We start from the raw sequence: 24,453 nt of genomic DNA on the forward strand, positions 1-24,453 counted from the left end.
TCATGCAACTGCATAGGGCACATCTTATTCCCCATGGAATTTTGTTTCCTGGCAGTTGTCCCATTTTCTTTTATCTGTGTATAATCTGTGATCTTATGAGATGATTCCTTGTATGGGACCTAACTTAGCCTCTGCCGATCCTTGTCTAGTAGTGGCTTAGTCGTTTTACACTTTTGTTAGTATTTCCTCTGGCTCCTTTGTTGCATTCAATAAATACAGGCCTTTGTGCATGCAGAAGGGAAAGTATTTTTCAGTGTATTGAGAATGTCACTGAAGAACTTTTGCCCTTTTGCAGTAAAATGTTTGATGCCATTTCCTCTTTAGTACTGTTTTGCATGTTTCACTAATTTCATATTGTTTTATTTGGCTCAGGAAATTATTGTAAGTGTGGATGATTTTCCTCTGTATAATCTATTACCCAGGTTATCAGCGGGTATAAATTGGTACAACTATGCAAATATATATCAGCTGAGAGTCTGGCTCTAGACTTAGCACTTTTGGATATGTCACAGTTACCAAGCTAGCTGCATCTCAAGCCCCCGTGTGGCCTTTGGAGTACATCTCCCACCCAGGCGATAAGTCTCACTACTTTCACGTCTCAGGGTGGAACCCCACAACTGCCTCTCTGAGACCAAGTGCTGAGCTGCAGCTATCCTGGTTATCAACTGTGAATGTCTCAGCAGGTCTGATTGGATTTGACCCCTATCCCAGGTACTCCTCTTCAGGACCGCTATCAAGTGGTAATTCCAGTGACCAAACAGGTTTCATAAAGCAAATCATTGTTTATTCAGAATCAAGGCATTCAGAGAAACAGATCTTTAGACAATAAACAATCTACCTGAATCTATCTTGCTTCACCCCCTCACCCTGTTCTTGCAAGTTTAGATAGGTCCCATTTGTCCCATGCATCTATTCAGGGAGCTGGGATGACAGAGAGCATCCCTAACAGTCTCTCAGAGACTCTTTGCTCCCCTCATCCTCAGTGTGTTTTCAGGGCTACTTTTATCAGAACCAAAGGTCTGCATCTCTGCTTTCCTGCCAGTGTCTTCCCCTATTAATAGCTTTGCTAGCCAGAGCCTAGCAAAAGTGAGACTTCAGAGGAATTGGCCCCTCAGCTATCTTTTTAAGCACCAAGGCAGGAAGGTTTATCTGATGTCATTGTCCATTTTCCAGCCCTCATCTGTTGAGAGCTCCAGCCGAGGTTAACTCTTTGATCCCATGTAGCCAGCATCATAACAACGAGCAGGTAAATTGAGGCACACACAATAGTCAAACAAATAATGCAGCTATCGCCCAAGTTCTCTACAGGGTAGATCTGCAAAATTGGTTTTTGCCTCTCGTCCTTCAAGAGGTGTGCTCAGGGTCAATCTTGGGTTTCTGGGAAAGATAAGCAAAGTGATCCTATACCTACCTCCTTTTAGAAAAGAAGTGGAATGGGTAGTATTCATGCTATAACTTGCTTCCAGCTGCAGGAGAAGTAGAGCCCGGTCATCCAGACTTATGTCCAAAATACAGAAAACATTTTAAGGGACAATTATCAGAATAAGCTGAGTGAGCGATCTTGGTACCACTAGGATTTTTGTGGGCATTCTGCTGAATTTAAATATAATTTAATTAATTATCAGAATCCCTCTGATAAGTAAAGAGGGAAACATTGTCGTCATGTTACAGTTGGGGAAATTCAGACAGAATATAAGGTCTTCATTTTCAGAGTGTCCACAAACGTTGGGTGCCATGTTTGAGACACTTGAGCAGGGCTGGCTTTAGGCCGATTCGACCGATTCCAGGGAATCGGGCCCCACGCCTTAGGCACCTTTTTAATTTTTTTATTTAAACTTACCCCGGTTCCCAGCTGCGGTCTGCTCCGGGGTCTTCCGTGATCCCGCTCCTTTGAGCGGAGCTTGCCACGCTCTGGCCGGAGCTCCAGCCGGGGTGGCGGGGCTTGCCACACTCCGGCCGGGAGAGCGAGGCCATGGGGCTTGCCACGCTCCAGCCGGAGTGCGGCAAGCCCCGCAACCCCGGCTGGAGCTCCGGCCAGAGCGTGGCAAGCCCCACGACCCCAGCTGGAGCTCTGGGCCCTTTAAATAGCCCCCAGAGCCCTGGGGCAGTGAGGGGCTCCGGGGGCTATTTAAAGGGCCCGGGGCTCCAGCTGCCTTTGCCACCCCGGTCCTTTAAATAGCCGCCGGAGCCCCACCTCCCCCATGCATTCCCCAGCGCTCCCGCGGCTATTTAAAATGTCCGGGGCGGGGTAGAAGGGGGTTTGGGGGCTACTTAAAGGGCTGGGGTTCCAGCTGCCTCTGCTGCACCCCCTGACCTGCCCACACCAGTCCAGTCCCCCTGCCTGCAGCCAGCTCTGCACCCCGTGCCCACAGCCAGCCCCTGCCAAACCCCCTGTCCTGTCTCCAGCCAACCCCTGCCACACACCCCTGCAGCCCTGCCCAAAGCCAGCCAGCCCCACACACACTGCTGCCCGCACCATCCCTGCACACCCTGCCCAGCCCGCACCCTCTGCCCTGTCTCCAGCCAACCCCTGCTGCACCCCACTGCCTGAAGCCAGCCAGTTCCACACTCCGCTGTCTCCAGACCTTCAAACCCCTGCTGCCAGCCCCCTGCAGCCCTGCCTGAAGCCAGCCCGCCCCACACCCCCTGTCTCCAACCAGCCCCACATCCCTTGCCCTGCCTGCAGCCAGACCCTACCTCCAGTCAGCCCCTGCCCTGCCTCCAGCCAGCCCCATGTCCACTGCTGCCCTGCAGTTTCCAGGGCAGTAACCCTGCACACCTGCTTCAATGAGGGGGGCACGGAGCAGCTGGGACCAACCTATGTGCACACCCCCAGGGAGTGGCGGGGACCCACACATGTGAAATGGAGGTCATTAATAGCCAATCAACAGCATATATGATGCAATGTATATAATATATAATTTTATTATTCATATAGTTATGGAAAGTAAATAATACACGAAAGAAATGAAAGGTTTTTTTTCCACTTTTTTTTTTTAAGTCATCCCTGCCAGGGCCCCGCCAAAAATGTTCGAATTGGGCTCCGCACTTCCTAAAGCCGGCCCTGCACTTGAGGACTGATTTTTCAGAGGTACAGAATGCTCTCAGCTCCCATTGACCTCATTTGGAGATGTGAGCATTGAGCAATTCCAAAAATCAGGTCTAGGTACCCCAAATTAATGGGCATTGTTGGACATTTTGTCTGTATAGACTTGATTAAAATCACACACAGAGTCAGATCGTAGCTGAGAAAGCAGGAGTCTTTTGCTTTCAGATCTATGTTTGGTCCATTAGACCATTTAGCCTCTTACAGTATACAGTTATTCCTTATTGTGGCCACAGGCCACGCGAGTTGCTCAATACAGGAATCACCTACCTGCAGACAGCAGGCCAGCAGCTGAGAGGGAACTTGTAGTAGTTGTAGTGTCATTAAAGGCAGTGCTGACAGCACCTCCTCCAACAGCTGCAAACTGATCTCATGTTCCATCTAGAATGAAGGATCAATTTTAGCAAATTTTATTATATCCAAAGGGCAGTGTCACATGTCTGTAAGGATACCATGAAAAACCTGTAACTCTTGAAGTCTGTCTGTGGTAAACTTTCTGCCCCAACCAGACAGCTGTTGATTCAGCCAGCAGGAGGAATCTTCAGATGGTGTTGTCTGTGTCAGGGAGAGCTTAGAGATCAAAGGGCTATAGTCCTTGATCTGACCATCCTTTCTTTTTGCAGAGCTCTCACTTCTCTGCCAGCTCAGCAGTGCCACCATCCCAGATCCTAGTAAATTCTCAACCCTGAAGTGTAATGACTTTATTATAAGTTTACTAGCTTTCAACAACCTGGCTGTATGCAAAAGCCAACACAAACGTAGGACTGGATATCACACTAGCAATGTTCTCAGCCAACCAGATCAGGCATTTTACTTTTTAATAGGAAATCTTACATTTTCAAGCCTTTAATTTTCTTTTATTTTGGTACTTCAGCTAGAGAACCATTTTCTACAAAAGAAATCAGGTTCATAGAAAACCCACAGGTGTGATTTAAACACTGGTAAAATATCAATCATTCCATTTAGATTTTAATAACCACCTTCATAACTAATCATGAAAAGAGAATATATAAAGTACATAAATTACCATAGAATCCCTATTATCTCTCTTATGTGAAACAAATCCAGTACTGATATGTAACACAATTGGACTCACTTCCCCAATCCAAATGCAAGAGAGCTGACATGAATCCGTATGACACTGGCTGACCCTGAGTGGTGTTAACCCATCAGGACTGGCCAGTGGAGAGGACAGCAGTGGATCCTGCACCAAGAAGGAGGGACAATCTGTAGACAGAAGAAGGGGCTGGTTTGAAGGGGCTGGCTGCAGCTTGTCTGGTTTCCCTCTAGCCAAGAGCTACCTCTCCTCCCTAATCTGTTTGTACTATTTACCTTGCTCCCAGTCTCATCTTTGTCCTAATACTGAGAGACATGAAGGGGCAGGTACTGCAGAGGAGTGAATAGTCAGGGCAGGTTAGAAAAGGCATAGTGCTATGAGGTGGCTGAGTACTTAAACAACATTCAGCAGGACAGAGCAGGAGATCAGCAATCAGGTTCTTGAATTGTATGTTAGGGTTTACCCTTTTTCACTGTTGTGAGTGATCCCCAGATTTGGAGGGGGCTTCTGCAGGGGAAGGGATCTGTCAGAAGTTGGGAGGGTGAGGAAACAGGTTAGTATCTAAGGCCAATGACAAGAGTCTGCGAATGGATGAGAGAAATGGGAATGAAATTGACTCAGCTCCAGGTTATCATCAACTTTAATGAGTGTTCTTCCAAATGGCCTCATCTGCCAATGGATATGGAGACATAAAATAAATGAAGGATGCAACATATCAGTTTGAACATCCCAGAAAATGGACAAATAAAATAACTAAAACTAGTATTATTATTTAATGATATCATTATATTTTATGATATCACAATGCCTCTGTTTTCCTTGGCAATAATCCAGTTCCTTCAGTCTCAAATTCAGCCACTGAGGAATCAGATTATTCTCTTGTAGGACAGAGAAGTGAGTTTATTATGGCCTAAATGTAAAAACAGCAAGTCCAATTAATAGTTGACGTGAAAGGTTTTTTTAAATTGTGCGTGAAAATAGTAAAAATCTCATCTTGAGCAAAATGTGGATTTCCTCCAAGAAGAAAATCTGCCCCCACCCCCACTTCAACAAAAAGAGCAAAAAGAGAATTGTCTGACACTGAAAACTGCCTTCAGTTTTTGAAATAAACATTCAAGGTGAAAAATAGATGACTAAAAAAAAAATATTAAAAAAATAAAAATAATACAATCAGATAAAGGTTAATGTAGGATACTGGGGTCTACATTTCCCCCCATACGTAACTCCTGTGAAATCAGCAATTTCTCTGCAGAGGATAATTTCTAATTTGACAATGTCTCTGAAACGCTTTTCAGGATCAAGCCCATACAGAGAAGTAAACTCCATCCATCACTGGTTAGTTATATTAGGTCAAAGTATGATATATTTGCCAGATATAACATCCTTATGTAACTGGAATTCAGAAATCAAAGGGCCAATTTGTAGCCTTAATCCCTGATCCTGCAAGAGGTCAACACTTGAGTCCTGAGCATCATCAGTTCCCATTGTCTAGATCACAACTGGCTGAGAATTTCACAGCATAGGGTCAATGTGCACAGTCGGAGACTTAACTGTGTAGCTGCTAACCAGTGCTGGTGCAACCATTTAGGCGACCTAGGATTTGGGGGATGCCATTTTCTTCGGCAGCAACAACGGCGTCTGGATCTTCGGCCGCCCCGGTCGCCGCTGGCATTTAGGCGGAGGGAGCTGGGGCAGGGGAGAGCGGGGAGGGCCGCCTGCAGCAAGTAAGGGGGGGCCACATGCAGGGGAACTCCCCACCCCAGCTCACCCCTACTCCGTCTCCACCCCGAGCACGCTGTAGCTGCTTCACTTCTCCCGCCTCCCAGGCCTGTGGCGCCTAAGCTGATTGGCACCGCAAGCCTGGGAGGTGGGAGAAGTGAAGCAGCGACGGCATGCTCTGGGTGGAGACGGAGCAGGGGTGAGCTGGGGCGGGGGAGGGGGTGCCTCAGGGCGGAGAGTTGGGGGTGGGGAGCTGCCGTGGGGGAGGGCGCATCAGGGCAGGGGCATGGGGTGGGTGGAGGGCGCAAGGTGGAAGTTTTGCCTAGGGCATGAAACATCCTTGCACTGGCCCTGCTGCTAACACCAATCCTCCATGTGAATGGCCCATTGAGATATGAAGTAATGCCTACCCACCAAAGTGAGAATATTCAAAATAAAATAATCTTTCTTTTGTTTCCTCTCCTTTTCATTTTTCATCATTCTCTATTCCTCTCTATTGCTCTTTCTTATTCTATTGCTCATTATCATAAACTCTGCCACCTCTGCACTCTGTTCACAAAACAAGTTCCGAAACAACTTTGTAACATGAAAATCACAAAGGAACTTTGACAAGTTTTATAAATATCTCTTTTTCCCCGCAAGGTAATTATTTTTAATATAAATTTCAGGGTCTGTTAATTCTAGAACTTGTAGCATTGATGTGGGGTTTTCTTAATTTCCCTTCACAGGAATCACGCTCTATAGCCATCCATACGGAGGAGCCTTTCTGGATGAGGACAAAATGTAAGTAAACTGTTCATCAAATAAAAAGAAAAGCTCCAATGGCCAAATAATGAACGTTGCAGATTAAAACACATGTATTATAGGCAGAAATTTCGCGATACACAAATCCATTTAGCTATGTATGTCCACTGCCAGTATATAGTGCAAGGGCGTATCAGAGATATATTAGTTTGGAGAGAAAAAATTATAATGTATAACTTATTGTTGAACTTCATCTGTTTTCTGTTCACAAAGTTTGAAATCAAGACATAAAATTATCAAAGGTGTTCATTATTTGGAATGACTGAGTTTCTACATGAAGATGTTCATCCTCTGTGAAGAGGGAAAATCTTGCGAAGTGTTCACTGTAAATATTCAAACCCTGAAATGTGTGTGTCAGTTAGTTAAAGAAGTTGCATTGTCTTGTTCCTATTCTCTGATTGGCTTGATGAGCGCAGCATGTACATGTAGTTTTGGGGTCAAAGTGCATCTGTATGTTCTCTCCGTTGCAAGTCTGAGTTAATGATGATTAAAAATTGTCGAAGAAGAGGCTCAGTTGGAATCATTTAATCAAAGATTATCAATCAGAGATTAGTACAGCATTCAATACAGAATAGTACAGAATACAGAAAAAAATAGATACATTAGCACACTTTTGTTGTAAGATCAAGATCTGTGTCTGTCTTTCTTCTTCACTCTAACTGGAGGGATACAGTTTTATACTTCAACTAAATTCCAGCACCAATGTCATTTTATAGGGTTTTCAAGCAGACACCGTCTTTGCCAAAAAAAACCAACCATATGTTCTGATGTCATTTCTTTATATTCTCAGTTTACCTGATTTAAATGTGAAGGTATAATTATTTACAGCTGAGAGGACCAACAATTCTTCAAGATAATATCTTTCAGTGGAGTCTTTCTTCCCCCATAATCATTCTTCCTTGTTGATTCTCTAAAGGAAATATCTGCTGCAACAATAATCTCTTATCAGTTTTGCAGGGTTATATATGCTTATGAAAGCATTTTACATCATATATGTATGTATGTTAAGGGGATTGTTTCTCAGACTATCAAGAGTTCTATTGACATAGAGATGCCATTGATTATAAGATACAGCACAGAATTCCTGAATAGGGTTACTTATCAGTCAAGGACCAATGTTCTGAGCCTTAGAAATCAACATACTCTTTGTTAATATCTTAACAATTCTAAAGAATAGTTAAGATTTAAATGAATCAAGTATACAGAAAGAAAAGGACTAAAAAGGTTAATATTTACTAAGAGATACTAACATCTCTATATCCATACTTGTATTGTGGATGTATCTGTATGTGCATAATACTACTAATCTCATATTTATCAATATAAGTAGCAATTGTTTTGGTAATAAATGGGACTTGAAAATATTTGCCTGCCTTTGTTTTAATGGTACCATTTTGTTTTGAATCCCAGAGTGGAGAATGTTCGCCAGTGTGGAGTGGCACTGTGTATCATGTTGGGTTTTTCTATCCTTACGGCATCCATTGGAAGCTCGGTAGTGAAAGACAGAGTGTCCGGTACAAAGCGGCTGCAACACATAGCTGGACTTGGCTACAAGACCTACTGGCTTGCTAACTTCCTGTATGATATGGTATGTACAGTATAAGGCAACACATGTGTCATAAACAGATAGCTAAGGGTTAACATCTGTTTCACCTGGAAAGAAGTATCTGAAGCACCTGACCAGAGGACCAATCAGGAAACAGGATATTTTCAACTCTGGGTGGAAGGAATTTTGTGTGTAAGTCCTTTGTTCTGATCTTCTGCCTGTATGCTCTCTCAGCTATGAGAGGATTTCTATTTCCTGCTTTCTAATCTTCTGTTTCCAAGTTGTGAGTACAGAGTTCATAAAAACAATAAGGGTTATTGTTTTTTTTCTTTTGTATTTATATGTCTATAGTTGCTGGAGTGCTTTAGATTGTATTCTTTTTGAATAAGGCTGTTTATTCAATATTCTTTTAAGCAAATGACCCTGTATTTGTCACCTTAATACAGAGAGACCATTTTTTATGTATTTTTCTTTCTTTTTATATAAAGCTTTCTTTTAAAACCTGTTGGAGTTTTTCTTTAGTGGGGAACTCCAGGGAATTGAGTCTGCAGCTCACCAAGGAATTGGTGGGAGGAAGAAGTCAGGGGGAAATCTGTGTGTGTTAGATTTACTAGCCTGACTTTACATTCCCTCTGGGTGAAGAGGGAAGTGCTTGTGTTTCCAGGACTGCAAATAGAGAGGGTGGACTCCCTCTGTTTAGATTCACGGAGTTTTCTTCTGTGTCTCTCTCCAGGAACACCTGGAGGGGGGAAGGGAAAAGGTTTATTTCCCTTTGTTGTGAGACTCAAGGGATTTGGGTCTTGGGGTCCCCAGGGAAGGTTTTTGGGGGGACCAGAGTGCCCCAAAACACTCTAATTTTTTGGGTGGTGGCAGCTTTACCAGGTCCAAGCTGGTAACTAAGCTTGGAGGTTTTCATGCTAACCCCCATATTTTGGACGCTAAGGTCCAAATCTGGGACTAGGTTTATGATATGGTGGCAGAGGTGGGATAGATAGAATCCAGAAGCCAGTAGGAATATTATATTTCTCTTTTCTCTGCTAGGGGCTTTTTAGCAGAGAGGGTTTGGTTTTAAAGGGAACCAGAGAGAATTTTTTTTTCTGCTCTCTCTGGCAGTTTTTCGCTTACATATTAAGCAAGGAACCATTAAGAGACTATTTCGGGTCTTCTGTCAGACAATAGCACTCCCATTAGGAGGCAAATACCAGCACTATATACATGCAAATAAAGTGGTTTTTCTGGTTTACTTTACATTAAAACAATTAGCTAGAGGAAGAAAGGGAAAAAGGCACTGTTGCTAGGCAGACCCCAGGAGGCAACAGAGAACCTGCAGTTCAGACAATAAACACCAGAGGGCACCCCAACACAAGAAAACAAGATGTCACGAAAACCAGAGGCAGTACAGCTCGAAGCAATGGAAAAACAGATAGAACTGGTCAGAACACAGATGGCCAGAGATGAGGCAGCTCACAAACAAGAGATGGAAAGGCTACAAAAACAAGAAGAAGCCAAAAATGCAGCCCACCACAGAAAACTACAAGAAGAAGAGGTGGCCCACAAAATGAAACAAGCAGAAGAAGAGGTAGCCTACCGCCGAGAAATGGAAAAACAACCAAAAGAAATGGAAAAACAACAAAAAGAAAGTGAAGAGAAGGAAAAACGGAGAAAACATGAACTGGACTTAGCGCAAGCTGGGCTGCATGCACCAGCCAATCCTAACAACTCTTTGCCAATTATGGTTCCACATCACAGGAAATTTCCCACTTACAAGGCAGGTGATGACACCGAGGCCTTCTTGGAAAATTTTGAAAGAGCCTGTCTTGGGTACAGCATCCCTGAAGACCAGTACATGGTAGAATTGAGGCCACAGCTCAGTGGACCTTTAGCAGAGGTGGCAGCTGAAATGCCTAAGCAGCAAATGAACAACTATAAACTTTTTCAAACCAAGGCCAGATACAGAATGGGGATAACCCCGGATCAAGCCCGTCGGCGTTTCAGAACCCAAAAGTGGAAACCAGATGTGTTATTTCCCAAACACGCCTACTACGTTGGGAAAAATTATGAGGCCTGCATATCAGGACACAATGTTAAAACCTTGGAAGAACTGCACCTCCTCATACAAATGGAGCAGTTCTTGGATGGTGTTCCTGAGGACATCACACGGTACATACAAGATGGAAAACCCAAAAATCTCGCTGAGGCGGGGGAGATTGGAGCCAGATGGATGGAAGTGGCAGAAAGCAAGAAAGCTACTGTCAAGGGGAACGAATACCCCAGGGGGCACACCGACCATAAACCGTGCAACCAAGGACAGCCAAAGACCCCACATACAACCCAAGTCAAGCCACAGACGCCCTATTCTTCCACCTCACCAGTCTCCAGTAACTCACCTCGGCCCAGTGACCCATCAGATGGAAGATGCTTTAAGTGTAATGAACTGGGACATATCAAGGCCAACTGTCCAAAGAACGCCATCCGAGTGCAATTCATTACACCACCATCACCCAAAAGATCCCCAGGCCCAGATGCCTCTCAAATACCCTTGGAGCGAAGGGAAAATTTGAGAGTGGGCGGAAAGAAGGTTACTGCGTGGAAAGACACGGGGACACAAGTGTTAGCTATCCACCAATCCTTCGTAGACCCCAAATTCATCAACCCAAAGGCCCAAGTGACAATTTACCCCTTCATGTCACAAGCTGTAGACTTACCTACAGCGGAACTGCCTGTCCAGTACAAAGGATGGTCAGGAATGTGGACTTTTGCAGTCTATGACAATTATCCTATCCCCATGCTACTGGGGGAAGATTTGGCCAACCAGGTGAAGCGGGCCAAGCAAGTGGAAATGGTTACACGTAGCCAAACCAGGCAAGCTTCCAGACCCATTCCTGTTCCTGAGCCGTCCAGAGACGCCCCGTCTGTGTTACCAGAGACCCAGACAGAGGTAGTGGACCCGGATACCATGCCAACCACTGAAACAGCCACAGCACCTCCAGTCCCAGGCCCGGAACTGGAACAGCAACCAGCACCAGCAATTGCAACCACATTTTCAAACTCAACACCAGAGGGCACCAGCGAGCCAAAACTGGCAGAAGCAACAGACAGCCATACCCAAAAGGCTCAGCCAGTGCCTGAAATACCCTCAGGTGCACCAGCAGAGAGTGGTTCACCAGCAACGGAAACAACCCCATCATCTACATCGCTTCCAGAGGCACCAAGCCCAAGTCCACAGTCTGAGGAAGAACTGGTGACCCCAGCCTCAAGGGAACAGTTCCAGACTGAGCAGAAAGCAGATGACAGCCTTCAGAAAGCTTGGGCGGTGGCACGGAGCACCCCACCGCCTCTCAGCTCTTCTAATCGATCCCAGTTTGTTATAGACCAAGGACTTTTATACAAGGAAATTCTTTCTGGTGGACACCGGGAAGAATGGCAGCCGCAAAAACAGTTGGTGGTTCCAACTAAGTACCGAGGGAAGCTCTTAAGCTTAGCCCATGATCATCCCAATGGGAGGGGATGGGCAAGGATGTTGCCAAGTATGTCCGGTCTTGTGAGGTATGCCAAAGAGTGGGAAAACCCCAAGACCAGGTCAAGGCCCCTCTCCAGCCACTCCCCATAATTGAGGTCCCATTTCAGCGAGTAGCTGTGGATATTCTGGGTCCTTTCCCAAAAAAGACACCCAGAGGAAAGCAGTACGTACTGACTTTCGTGGACTTTGCTACCCGATGGCCGGAAGCAGTAGCTCTAGGCAACACCAGGGCTAACACTGTGTGCCTGGCCCTAACAGACATTTTTGCCAGGGTAGGTTGGCCCTCCGACATCCTTACAGATTCAGGATCTAATTTCCTGGCAGGGACCATGCAAAACCTGTGGGACACGCATGGGGTGAACCACTTGGTTGCCACCCCGTACCACCATCAAACCAATGGCCTGGTGGAAAGGTGGGGGTCCCCAGGGAAGGTTTTTTGGGGGACCAGAGTGCCCCAAAACACTCTAATTTTTTGGGTGGTGGCAGCTTTACCAGGTCCAAGCTGGTAACTAAGCTTGGAGGTTTTCATGCTAACCCCCATATTTTGGATGCTAAGGTCCAAATCTGGGACTAGGTTTATGATACATGTCTCTGCATGGCTTCAGGCAGGGCCAGCTCTAGCAATTTCGCCGCCCCCAGCACGGTGGCACGCCGCGGGGGGCACTCTGCCGCTCACCGGTCCCGTGAATCTGGTGGACGTCCCGCAGGCGTGCCTGCGGATGCTCCACCGGAGCTGCAGGACCAGCGGACCCTCCGCAGGCACACCTGTGGGAGCTCCACCGGACCCTCCACAGGCACGCCTGCGGGAGCTCCACCGGAGCTGCTGGTCGCCCTCTCGGCTAGCGGCAGAGCGTCCCCCGCGGCATGCCGCCCCAAGGACGCGCTTGGCGCGCTGTGGCCTGGAGCCGGCCCTGGCTGCAGGTATATTTCTGAATGGGTTTTTTGGGTGGACTCAGACTAGTGGAAGAGTTGTGTTCATAATAAAATACATTTTTAATACAGTGGAATTCTGTTGTTAGAAATGTTTAGGGTAACACCCTGTTTGATTAAAACATCTATTCTGTATATATCCCATTCATGCTTTTCCACTGTAATATAAAACTCCACCAGGCAGGGATTGTGTTCTCTGTGTTCTCCAAAGTGGACTTGTAAACTGCACTCTCCATTGTGAGTGATGTATATATAGTACGTAATAGAATATATGGATTCATATGCAGAGAACTTCCTAACTCAGATGCAGGCATACAAGTAAAATCTGTATCTTGCAAAGAGAGTTCCACTAAACATTTCAGTGCTCATGCAGCTAGGTTTGATTATTAGCAACATTAATTCAGTCTCCTACAAACTAACATTCTTCATCTGCAGTCAGTGCACAGAAAAATATGAAAGTCTTTCCATCCTTTGAAAATATCAAGAACATTATTGTTTTCTAAATCTCTTCCAATCAGTTCCTTACTTACCAAGTGCAAAGACACCAAAACATGCATGAGTAGGAAATGACTTTTGGAAAGTAGGATTTAACCCATGCAATTAAATCATCACTGTGGTTGGAATTCATGGCTCCACTACAAAATGTGAGAAATTAGTCTTTGTGCAGGGAGCTAATCTGGGTGAGGGAATAGAATTCACCATTCCATCTTGCAGCCAGTCTACAGTGCAACTTATTCACAGTCACTGATAGAGCAATATAATAATGGATTCCGTAATCCATCCACAAACAGACCATGCAACACTGATCTATTCAGAGCCAAAGCAGAGACTCCGACTTCCTGGCATGCTGAAGATGAATTCCCTTCTCCCAGAAGAGCTCAGTAAAATCACTGTGTATATATGTGTACTCTGTTTAATTATTTTAGTGGGTTTTTTCCCAAAGAGGAGATTTTTCTGGCTTGTGAGACTGGGTTCTACTGCCTCTGGAACAAATTGATGCCAATTCAATTATCCAGCAGCTTCACCTCAAAGCACTCCAGCCAATCTATGTAACAAGGGAGGAGCACACTTCTGCAGTACTCCTTATGCTTAGTTCAGGGAAAGAAGGACTCAGAACGCAATCCAGTTCTAGCACAAGGCAATTGAAATCACTGAAAACACCAAAAGTTATCCTTGGGACACAGATTTTTAGAACATTTGTGGTTCTCTCTCAAACTCTTCTGAATCTGAAATACTAGAGCTTCACCCATCCGTGTTCTAAAATGGGACTTTCGCACTTAAGCAAACTTGAAATAAGAGAACATTTACACAAAAAGCCTTTTATTTAGCCAGTAAATTTCTGTATTCCTTTTGCTCTCATTTCAAATAAGGGGGCTTGACTGAGAACTTATTCCCTCATAGAGAGGGCACAGCTTCTCCTTGTACTTGACTGTGCAGCAAAGTCAGCTCCTTGTTAGTTTTGCCAGTCCGTTGCTTTCAAAATGTTGTCACATATTCTGGATGATGTATCCTGGGCTGGAAAAGAACAGGCACTGCTTAAATGCTAATCAGACTGCAGGTAAGTTAGAGATTCTGAATGCATGAATATATGAAAAGTCAAACGTGGACTCCTCCCAGGCTTTGTAAGAGTTTCAGATCATGTCATATGTCATTAATTAGATAATCTTCCTTAGATTTGTGATAAATTTTAATATTTGATTTATGATCCCATTATCCCATGATAATCTAGCTGTTCTTAATATGACCATTAATTGAATTAATATTTCCATTAATATCTTCAATAATAAGAAAAATGTAATATGTAAAAATATTATGAAAAATGATGTTGCTCTGGGCCCAATTTAAATTAACGTTGTGTCATAAACCATACACAAAAAGAGGGCAAAATTAAGATTGCATGTGCAACCTCAACGTTGACAAGGATGTTTCAGTCATTACCTGCAAAACCATCACATCTACTTAAAGTAATATTTTTATGGAAATCCCTAGTGAAAGAATCCATGGACTGGAGCTCTTTAAACAACATCTTGTTCCACTCAATGTTCACACTGAAGTATTCTAGGGTCCCTGCATAGCTGAAAATTGCACTTGTGGAACACTGTTGCATAAAACTATTTATAATAGTTGTGGAGGTGGGGGAAAGGGGTGTGTGTGTGTGTGATTTTTTTCCTTAATTCACTTTTGGGCAGTTACCAGGCTGGGAAATTTTCAGACTAATAAGTGAAAGTTTCTGAAAGTTATGAGCAACTGAAAACAGGTAGTATTAATGAAAACACTCACCCAAACTTACTTATACAGGGCTCCAGCCCTAATGCCAACATAAACGTACTGTGTGGTCCTTTCACAGGGGCTAAAAATTGATCAGCTGCTTGAATAACATGTGCACTGCAAGCAGGATGAAATAGTATATAGTAAATAATAGAATATATGTATTCATATGCAGAGAACTTCCTAACTCAGATACAGGCATACAAGGTGTGGAGTTAGTTTCTACAACTTTGACTTAAAGTATCTAAAATCTGCAAAGCAAGTGGGGAAAAATTGTAGGGAAGGGTTGTAGACCAAACTGGATGAGCAAGCATCTCAAACAGGTGATTAAGAGAAAGCGGAAAGCCTAGAAGGAATGGAAGATGGGAAGGATCAGCAAGGAAAGCTACCTCCTGAAGGTCAGAAAGTGTAGGGATAAAGTAAGAATTGTGGAAAACCAAGCAGAATCAGACCTTGTAAAGGAAATTAAAACCAATAGTAAAAGGTTCGATAGCCATATAAACAGAAAGTGGGACCACTAAGCACTGAGGTTGGGGTGGAGATTAAAGATAATCTAGACATGGTCCAACATTTAAACAAATACTTTGCCTCAGTTTTGAATAAGGGTAATGAAGAATTTTGGAGTAGTGGCAATGTGAATAATTGGAGTGAGTTTATGGAAATTACCACACCCAAGGTAGAAGTCAAACTCAAACTGCTTAATGGGACTAAATGGGGGGGAGAAAGGGGAGGATGGGGGATAATCTTCATCCAGGAATATTAAAGCAACTAGCACAGGAAATTGCAAGCCTAATAACAAGGATTTTTAATGAATCTGTACACTCAGGGGTTGTATGCTCCAACTGAAGAAATGCTAACATAGTATTTATTTTTAAGAAAGTGGGGGAGGGGTGTCATAAACAGATAGCTAAGGGTTAATGTCTCTTTCACCTGAAGCACCTGACCAGAGGACCAATCAGGAAACCGGATTTTTTCAACTTTGGTTGGAGGGAATTGAGTGTCTGAGTCTTTTGTCTTTGTTTTCCGTCTGCCTGCCTGCTTTCTCTGAGCTTTGGAGAAGTAGTTTCTATTTTCTAGTCTTCTGTTTCCAAGTGTAAGGACAAAGAGATCAGATAGTAAGTTATATGGTTTCTTTTCTTTGGTATTTGCATGAATATAAGTGCTGGAGTGCTTTGATTTGTATTCTTTTGGAATAAGGCTGTTTATTCAATATTCTTTTAAGCAATTGACCCTGTGTTGTATCATCTTAATACAGAGAGAACATTTGTACTTATTTTTCTTTCTTTTTATATAAAGCTTTCTTTTAAGACCTGTTGGAGTTTTTCTTTACTTCAGGGAAATTGAGTCTGTACTCACCAGGGAATTGGTGGGAGGAAGGAATCGGGGAGATCTGTGTGTTGGATTGCTAGCCTGATTTTTGCATTCCCTCTGGGGGGAATAGGAAAGTACTTTTTGTTTCCAGGATTGGGAACAGAGAGGGAGATTCACTCTGTTTGGGTTCACAGAGCTTGTGTCTGTGTATCTCTCCAGGAGCACCTGGAGGGGGGAAGGGAAAAAGGATTATTTCCCTTTGTTGTGAGACTCAAGGGATTTGGGTCTTGGGGTCCCCAGGGAAGGTTTTTCAGGGGGACCAGAGTGCCCCAAAACACTCTAATTTTTTGGGTGGTGGCAGCAAGTACCAGGTCCAAGCTGGTAACTAAGCTTGGAGGTTTTCATGCTAACCCCCATATTTTGGACGCTAAGGTCCAAATCTGGGACCAAGGTTATTACATGAGTGGCAGCTGGTGGGAGATAGACAGAATCCAGAAGCCAGTAGAAATATTATATTTTTCTTTTCTCTGCTAAGGGCTTTTTAGCAGAGAGAAGCAGTTGGTTTTAAAAGGGAACCAGAGAGAATTTTTTTTTTCTGCTCTCTCTCGCAGTTTGTGGCTTGCATGTTAAGGGTCTTTTGTCATGCAATAGCCCTCCCATTAGGAGGCAAGTACCAGCACTTATAAGCATGCAAATAAAGTGGTTTTTCTGGTTTCCCTTCATTGAACATTAGCTAGAGAGAGAAAAGGAAAATTAGCTAAAGGCACTGTTGCTAGGCAGACTTCAGGAGGCAACAGAGAGCCTGCAGTTCAGAAGATAAACACCGGAGGGCACCCCAACACAAGAAAACAGGAACCATGACTTCTAAGGCAAAAATTGAGGCCGAAGAACAAATCAAAGAAGCTGAACACAGGCGACAACTGGAAATAAAACAAAAAGAGATGGAGATGAAAGAAAGAGAAGAACAGATCAGAGAGGCAGCCTACCAAAGAGAACAGGCAGCCTTCCAAAGAGAACAGGCAGCCCTCCAAAGAGAACAGGCAGCCCAAGAGGCAGCACACAAAAGAAAACTAGAAGAAGAAGAGGTGGCCTACCGAAGGAAACAAGCAGAAGAAGAGTTGGCCCACCGCCGAGAAATGGAAAAGCACCAAAAAGAAATGGAAAAAACAACAAAAAGAAATGGAAAAAAACAACAAAAAGAGAATGAAGAGAAGGAAAAACAGAGAAAACATGAACTGGAGATGGCAAAAGCTGGGCTGCCTGTGCCAGCCAACCCTAACAACCCGGCGCCAAATATTGCTCCACAGCACAGGAAATTTCCCACCTACAAGGCAGGTGATGACACCGAGGCCTTCTTGGAAAACTTTGAAAGAGCCTGTCTTGGGTACAGCATCCCCGAAGACCAGTACATGGTAGAATTGAGGTCACAGCTCAGTGGACCTTTAGCAGAGGTGGCAGCTGAAATGCCTAAGCACCAAATGAATGACTATAAACTTTTCCTAACCAAGGCCAGATACAGGATGGGGATAACCCCAGATCATGCCCGTCGGCGCTTCAGAACCCAAAAGTGGAAACCCGAGGTGTCATTTCCCAAACACGCCTACTACATTGCAAAAAACTATGAGGCCTGGATAACAGGAAACAACATTCAAACCTTGGAAGAACTAAACCTCCTCATACAAATGGAACAGTTCTTGGATGGTGTTCCTGAAGACATCACACGGTACATACAAGATGGAAATCCCAAAGATATCGCTGAGGCGGGGGAGATTGGAGCCAAATGGATGGAACTGGCAGAAAGCAAGAAAGCTACTGTCAAGGGGAACGATTACCCCAGGGGGCACACAGACCATAAACCCTACAACCGAGGACAGCCAAAGACCCCACATACCACCCAAGTAAAGCCACAGATACCCTACCCTTCAACCTCACCAGTCTCCAGTAACTCACCTCGGCCCAGTGACCCATCAGATGGAAGATGCTTTAAGTGTAATGAACTGGGACATATCAAGGCCAAGTGTCCCAAGAACACCATGCGAGTGCAATTCATTACACCACCATCACACCAAAGATCCCCAGGCCCGGATGCCTCTCAAATACCCTTGGAGCGAAGGGAAAATTTGAGAGTGGGCGGAAAGAAGGTTACTGCGTGGAGAGACACGGGGGCACAAGTGTCAGCTATCCACCAATCCTTCGTTGACCCCAAATTCATCAACCCAAAGGCCAAAGTTACAATTTACCCCTTCATGTCACAAGCTGTAGACTTGCCTACAGCGGAACTGCCTGTCCAGTACAAAGGCTGGTCAGGAATGTGGACTTTTGCAGTCTATGACAATTATCCTATCCCCATGCTACTGGGGGAAGACTTGGCCAACCAGGTGAGGCGGGCCAAGAGAGTGGGAATGGTTACACGTAGCCAAACCAGGCAAGCTTCCAGACCCATTCCTGTTCCTGAGCCGTCCACAGAGGCCCCGTCTGTGTTACCAGAGACCCAGACAGAGGTAGTGGACCCGGATTCCATGCCTACCACTGAAACAGCCACAGCATCTCCAGTCCCAGGCCCGGAACTGGAACAACAACCAGCACCAGCAAGTGCAACTACATCTTCAAACTCAACGCCAGAGGGCGCCAGCGAGCCAAAACTGGCAGAAGCAACAGACAGCCATACCCAAAAGGCTCAGCCAGAGCCTGAAATACCCTCAGGTGCACCAGCGGAGAGCGGTTCACCAGCAACGGAAACAACCCCATCACCTACATCGCTTCCAGAGGGACCAAGCCCAAGTCCACAGTCTGAGGAAGAACTGGTGACCCCTGACTCAAGGGAACAGTTCCAGACTGAGCAGGAAGCGGATGACAGCCTTCAGAAAGCTTGGGCGGCGGCACGGAGCACCCCACCGCCTCTCAGCTCTTCTAATCGATCCCGGTTTGTTATAGACCAAGGACTTTTATACAAGGAAATTCTTTCTGGTGGACACCGGGAAGAATGGCAGCCGCAAAAACAGTTGGTGGTTCCAACTAAGTACCGAGGGAAGCTCTTAAGCTTAGCCCATGATCATCCCAGTGGCCATGCTGGGGTGAACCGAACCAAGGACCGGTTGGGGAAGTCCTTCCACTGGGAGGGGATGGGCAAGGACGTTGCCAAGTATGTCCGGTCTTGTGAGGTATGCCAAAGAGTGGGTAAGCCTCAAGACCAGGTCAAGGCCCCTCTCCAGCCACTCCCCATAATTGAGGTTCCATTTCAGCGAGTAGCTGTGGATATTCTGGGCCCTTTCCCAAAAAAGACGCCCAGAGGAAAGCAGTACGTACTGACTTTAGTGGACTTTGCTACCCGATGGCCAGAAGCAGTAGCTCTAGGCAACACCAGGGCTAACACTGTGTGCCTGGCCCTAACAGACATCTTTGCCAGGGTAGGTTGGCCCTCTGACATCCTTACAGATTCAGGGTCTAATTTCCTGGCAGGGACCATGGAAAAACTGTGGGAAACTCATGGGGTGAATCACTTGGTTGCCACCCCGTACCACCATCAAACCAATGGCCTGGTTGAAAGGTTCAATGGAACTTTGGGGGCCATGATACGAAAATTCATCAACGAATTCTCCAATAATTGGGACCTAGTGTTGCAGCAGTTGCTGTTTGCCTACAGGGCTGTACCACATCCCAGTTTAGGGTTTTCACCATTTGAACTTGTGTATGGTCACGAGGTTAAGGGGCCATTACAGTTGGTGAAGCAGCAATGGGAGGGGTTTACGCCTTCTCCAGGAACTAACATTCTGGACTTTGTAAGCAACCTACAAAGCACCCTCCGACACTCTTTAGCCCTTGCTAGAGAGAACCTAAAGGATGCTCAAGAAGAGCAAAAGGCCTGGTATGACAGACATGCCAGAGAACGTTCCTTCAAGGTAGGAGACCAGGTTATGGTCTTGAAGGCGCAACATGCCCATAAGATGGAAGCATCATGGGAAGGGCCATTCACGGTCCAAGAGCGCCTGGGAGCTGTAAACTACCTCATAGCATTTCCCAATTCCTCACTAAAGCCAAAAGTGTACCATGTTAATTCTCTCAAGCCTTTCTATTCCAGAGATTTACAGGTTTGTCAGTTTACAGTCCAGGGAGATGATGCTGAGTGGCCTGACGGTGTCTACTACGACGGGAAAAAAGACGGTGGCGTGGAAGAGGTGAACCTCTCAACCACCCTGGAACGTCTGCAGCGGCAACAAATCAAGGAGCTGTGCACTAGCTTCGCCCCATTGTTCTCAGCCACCCCAGGACGGACTGAACGGGCATACCACTCCATTGATACAGGTAATGCTCACCCAATTAGAACCCCACCCTACCGAGTGTCTCCTCATGCCCAAGCTGCTATAGAACGGGAGATCCAGAACATGCTACAGATGGGTATAATCCGCTCATCTACCAGTGCATGGGCATCTCCAGTGGTTCTGGTACCCAAACCCGATGGGGAAATACGCTTTTGCGTGGACTACCGTAAGCTAAATGCTGTAACTCGTCCGGACAACTATCCAATGCCACGTACCGATGAGCTATTGGAAAAGTTGGGACGTGCCCAGTTCATCTCTACAATAGACTTAACCAAGGGGTACTGGCAAGTACCGCTAGATGAACCTGCCAAGGAGAGGTCAGCATTCGTCACCCATGCGGGGGTGTATGAATTCAATGTCCTTCCTTTCGGCCTTCGAAATGCACCCGCCACCTTCCAGAGGCTGGTAGATGGTCTACTAGCTGGACTGGGAGAATTTGCAGTTGCCTACCTCGATGATGTGGCCATTTTTTCAGACTCCTGGCCCGAACACCTACTACACCTGGAAAAGGTCTTTGAGCGCATCAGGCAGGCAGGACTAACTGTTAAGGCCAAAAAGTGTCAAATAGGCCAAAACAGAGTGACTTACCTGGGGCACCAGGTGGGTCGAGGAACCATAAACCCCCTACAGGCCAAGGTGGATGCTATCCAAAAGTGGCCTGTCCCACGGTCCAAGAAGCAGGTCCAATCCTTCTTAGGCTTGGCCGGATACTACAGGCGATTTGTACCCCACTACAGCCAAATCGCTGCCCCACTGACCGACCTGACCAAAAAGACCCAGCCAAATGCAGTTAAGTGGACTGATGAGTGTCAAAAGGCCTTTACCCAACTTAAGGCAACGCTCATGTCTGACCCTGTGCTCAGGGCCCCGGATTTTGACAAGCCATTCCTAGTAACCACCGATGCATCTGAGCGTGGTATAGGAGCAGTGCTCATGCAGGAAGCAACTTCCATCCTGTCGTGTTTCTCAGCAAGAAACTGTCTGAGAGGGAAAGTCACTGGTCAGTCAGTGAAAAGGAATGCTATGCCATTGTGTACGCCCTGGAAAAGCTACGCCCATATGTTTGGGGACGGCGGTTCCAACTACAAACTGACCATGCTGCACTAAAGTGGCTTCATACTGCCAAGGGGAACAACAAGAAACTTCTTCGTTGGAGTTTAGCTCTCCAAGATTTTGATTTTGAAATTCAACACATCACAGGAGCTTCTAACAAAGTAGCTGATGCACTCTCCCGTGAGAGTTTCCCAGAATTCAGTAGTTAAAAAGTGTTCTTAAAATGTAGAAGTCTGTTAGTTATATACTTAGTAGTATATATAAAGGTGCATGTGTTGTAGTAATCTGTTTATTTTCAAGTTCTAAAAGGAAATCGCCGCCAGTGAGCTTCCCCACTGTCTGCAATTTGGGGGGCGTGTCATAAACAGATAGCTAAGGGTTAATGTCTCTTTCACCTGAAGCACCTGACCAGAGGACCAATCAGGAAACCGGATTTTTTCAACTTTGGGTGGAGGGAATTGAGTGTCTGAGTCTTTTGTCTTTGTTTTCCGTCTGCCTGCCTGCTTTCTCTGAGCTTTGGAGAAGTAGTTTCTATTTTCTAGTCTTCTGTTTCCAAGTGTAAGGACAAAGAGATCAGATAGTAAGTTATATGGTTTCTTTTCTTTGGTATTTGCATGAATATAAGTGCTGGAGTGCTTTGATTTGTATTCTTTTGGAATAAGGCTGTTTATTCAATATTCTTTTAAGCAATTGACCCTGTGTTGTATCATCTTAATACAGAGAGAACATTTGTACTTATTTTTCTTTCTTTTTATATAAAGTTTTCTTTTAAGACCTGTTGGAGTTTTTCTTTACTTCAGGGAAATTGAGTCTGTACTCACCAGGGAATTGGTGGGAGGAAGGAATCGGGGAGATCTGTGTGTTGGATTGCTAGCCTGATTTTTGCATTCCCTCTGGGGGGAATAGGAAAGTACTTTTTGTTTCCAGGATTGGGAACAGAGAGGGAGATTCACTCTGTTTGGGTTCACAGAGCTTGTGTCTGTGTATCTCTCCAGGAGCACCTGGAGGGGGGAAGGGAAAAAGGATTATTTCCCTTTGTTGTGAGACTCAAGGGATTTGGGTCTTGGGGTCCCCAGGGAAGGTTTTTCAGGGGGACCAGAGTGCCCCAAAACACTCTAATTTTTTGGGTGGTGGCAGCAAGTACCAGGTCCAAGCTGGTAACTAAGCTTGGAGGTTTTCATGCTAACCCCCATATTTTGGACGCTAAGGTCCAAATCTGGGACCAAGGTTATTACAAGGGGGAAGAAGTGATCTGGGAAACTACAGGCCTATTAGTTTGACCTCAATTGTATGCAAGGTTTTTGAACAATTTTGAAAGGAAAAGTAGTTAAGGACATAGAGGTAAACACTAATTGGGATAAAATAACGTTAAGGATAAGGAAATGCAGTGGATCTCATCTACCGGGATTTCAGTAAGGCATCTGATACAGTTTCTCATGGAAAATTATAAGTTAATTGGAGAAGAAGTGGATTGATATGAGAACTGAAAGGATAAGGAATTGGTTAAAGGGGAGAGTACAGCAGGTCATACTGCTGATGAACTATCAGGCTGGAGGGAGGTTACTAGTGGAGTTCCTCAAGAATTTGTCTTGTGGGCAATTATTATTACTGATCTTGGCACAAAAAATGGAAATGTGCTAATGTGGATGACACAGAGTTGGAAGGTATTGCTAATACGGAGGAAGATCAGAGTATCATACAAGATGATTAGGATGGTTTTGTAAACCTGACTAATAGAAATGGGATGAAATGTAATAGTGCGAGTTCATGCCCATAGGGACTAACAAGAAGAATTTATTTTATAAGCTGGGGACTTATCAATTTGAAGTGACGCAGGAGGAGAAAGCCCTGGGTGTATTGGTTGATCGCAGGATGACTATGAGCTGCCAATGTGATGCAGCTGTGAAAAAAGACTAATGAATAGGTTGCATCAAGTGAGGTATTTCCAGTAGAGACAGGGAAATGTTAGTATCATTTTACAAGGCACTGCTGAGACCTTATCTGGAATACTATGTGCAATTCTGGTCTCCCATGTTTAAAAAAGATTAATTCAAACTGGAGCTGATGAATGGAAAATCAGCCTTAAAAGAGGAGACTCAAGGATCTTGCCTTATTTACCCTATGCTAATGAAGGGTGAGGGGAGTTATGATTGCTCTCTAAAAATACATCTGAGGGAGCAATACCAGAGAGGGAGTTATTGAAGTTAAGGACCCGTGTTGGCACAAGAAAAAATGCATATAAACTAGCCATCAACAAGTTTAGGCTTGAATTAGATGGAGGTTTCTGACTATCAAAGGAGTAAAGTTCTGGAACAGCCTTCCAAGGGCAGCAGTGGAGCAAAAAAACCCAAGTTGTTTCAAGACTGAGCTTGATAAATTTATGGAGGGGATGGAATGATAAGACTGCCTACAATGGCATATGGCCCATCTGCTACTGCAAGTAGCATAGATTCCCAATGGCTTGAGACGGGGCACTAGGCGGGAAGGGCACTGAGTTACTGCAGAGAGTTCTTTCCCAGGTATTTGGCTGGTGGGTCTTGCTGACATACTCACGGTACAACTGATCACCATAGCTGGGATCGGGAAGGAATTTTCCTCCAGGTCAGAGACCGTGAGGGTTTTTCACCTTTGTTTGCAGCTTGAGGCACAGGTCACTTGATGGTTTAAACTAGAGTAAATGGTGGAATCTCTGTAACTTTAAATCTTTAAATAATTATTTGAGGATTTTAGTAACTTGGCCAGAGGTTAGGGGGCTTATTTCAGGAGTGGGTGGGTGAGATTCTGTGGCCTGCAATGTGCAGAAGGTCAGACTGGATGATC

At 45.0% G+C, this 24,453-nt stretch overlaps 1 protein-coding gene across 1 annotated transcript in view; it reads left to right on the forward strand.

Moving 5' to 3' along the window:
• Positions 1-24,453, forward strand: part of ABCA13 (ATP binding cassette subfamily A member 13) — a 294,970-nt gene that overhangs the window by 203,327 nt on the left and 67,190 nt on the right. Inside the window, exons 49-50 of the mRNA XM_050937636.1 lie at positions 6,611-6,665; positions 8,097-8,274. Of these exons, the coding sequence (XP_050793593.1) occupies positions 6,611-6,665; positions 8,097-8,274 (233 nt within the window). The remainder of the gene's footprint in view (positions 1-6,610; positions 6,666-8,096; positions 8,275-24,453) is intronic.

The sequence above is a fragment of the Gopherus flavomarginatus genome, chromosome 2, assembly GCF_025201925.1.
Source record: "Gopherus flavomarginatus isolate rGopFla2 chromosome 2, rGopFla2.mat.asm, whole genome shotgun sequence".
Lineage (NCBI taxonomy): Eukaryota > Metazoa > Chordata > Testudines > Testudinidae > Gopherus > Gopherus flavomarginatus.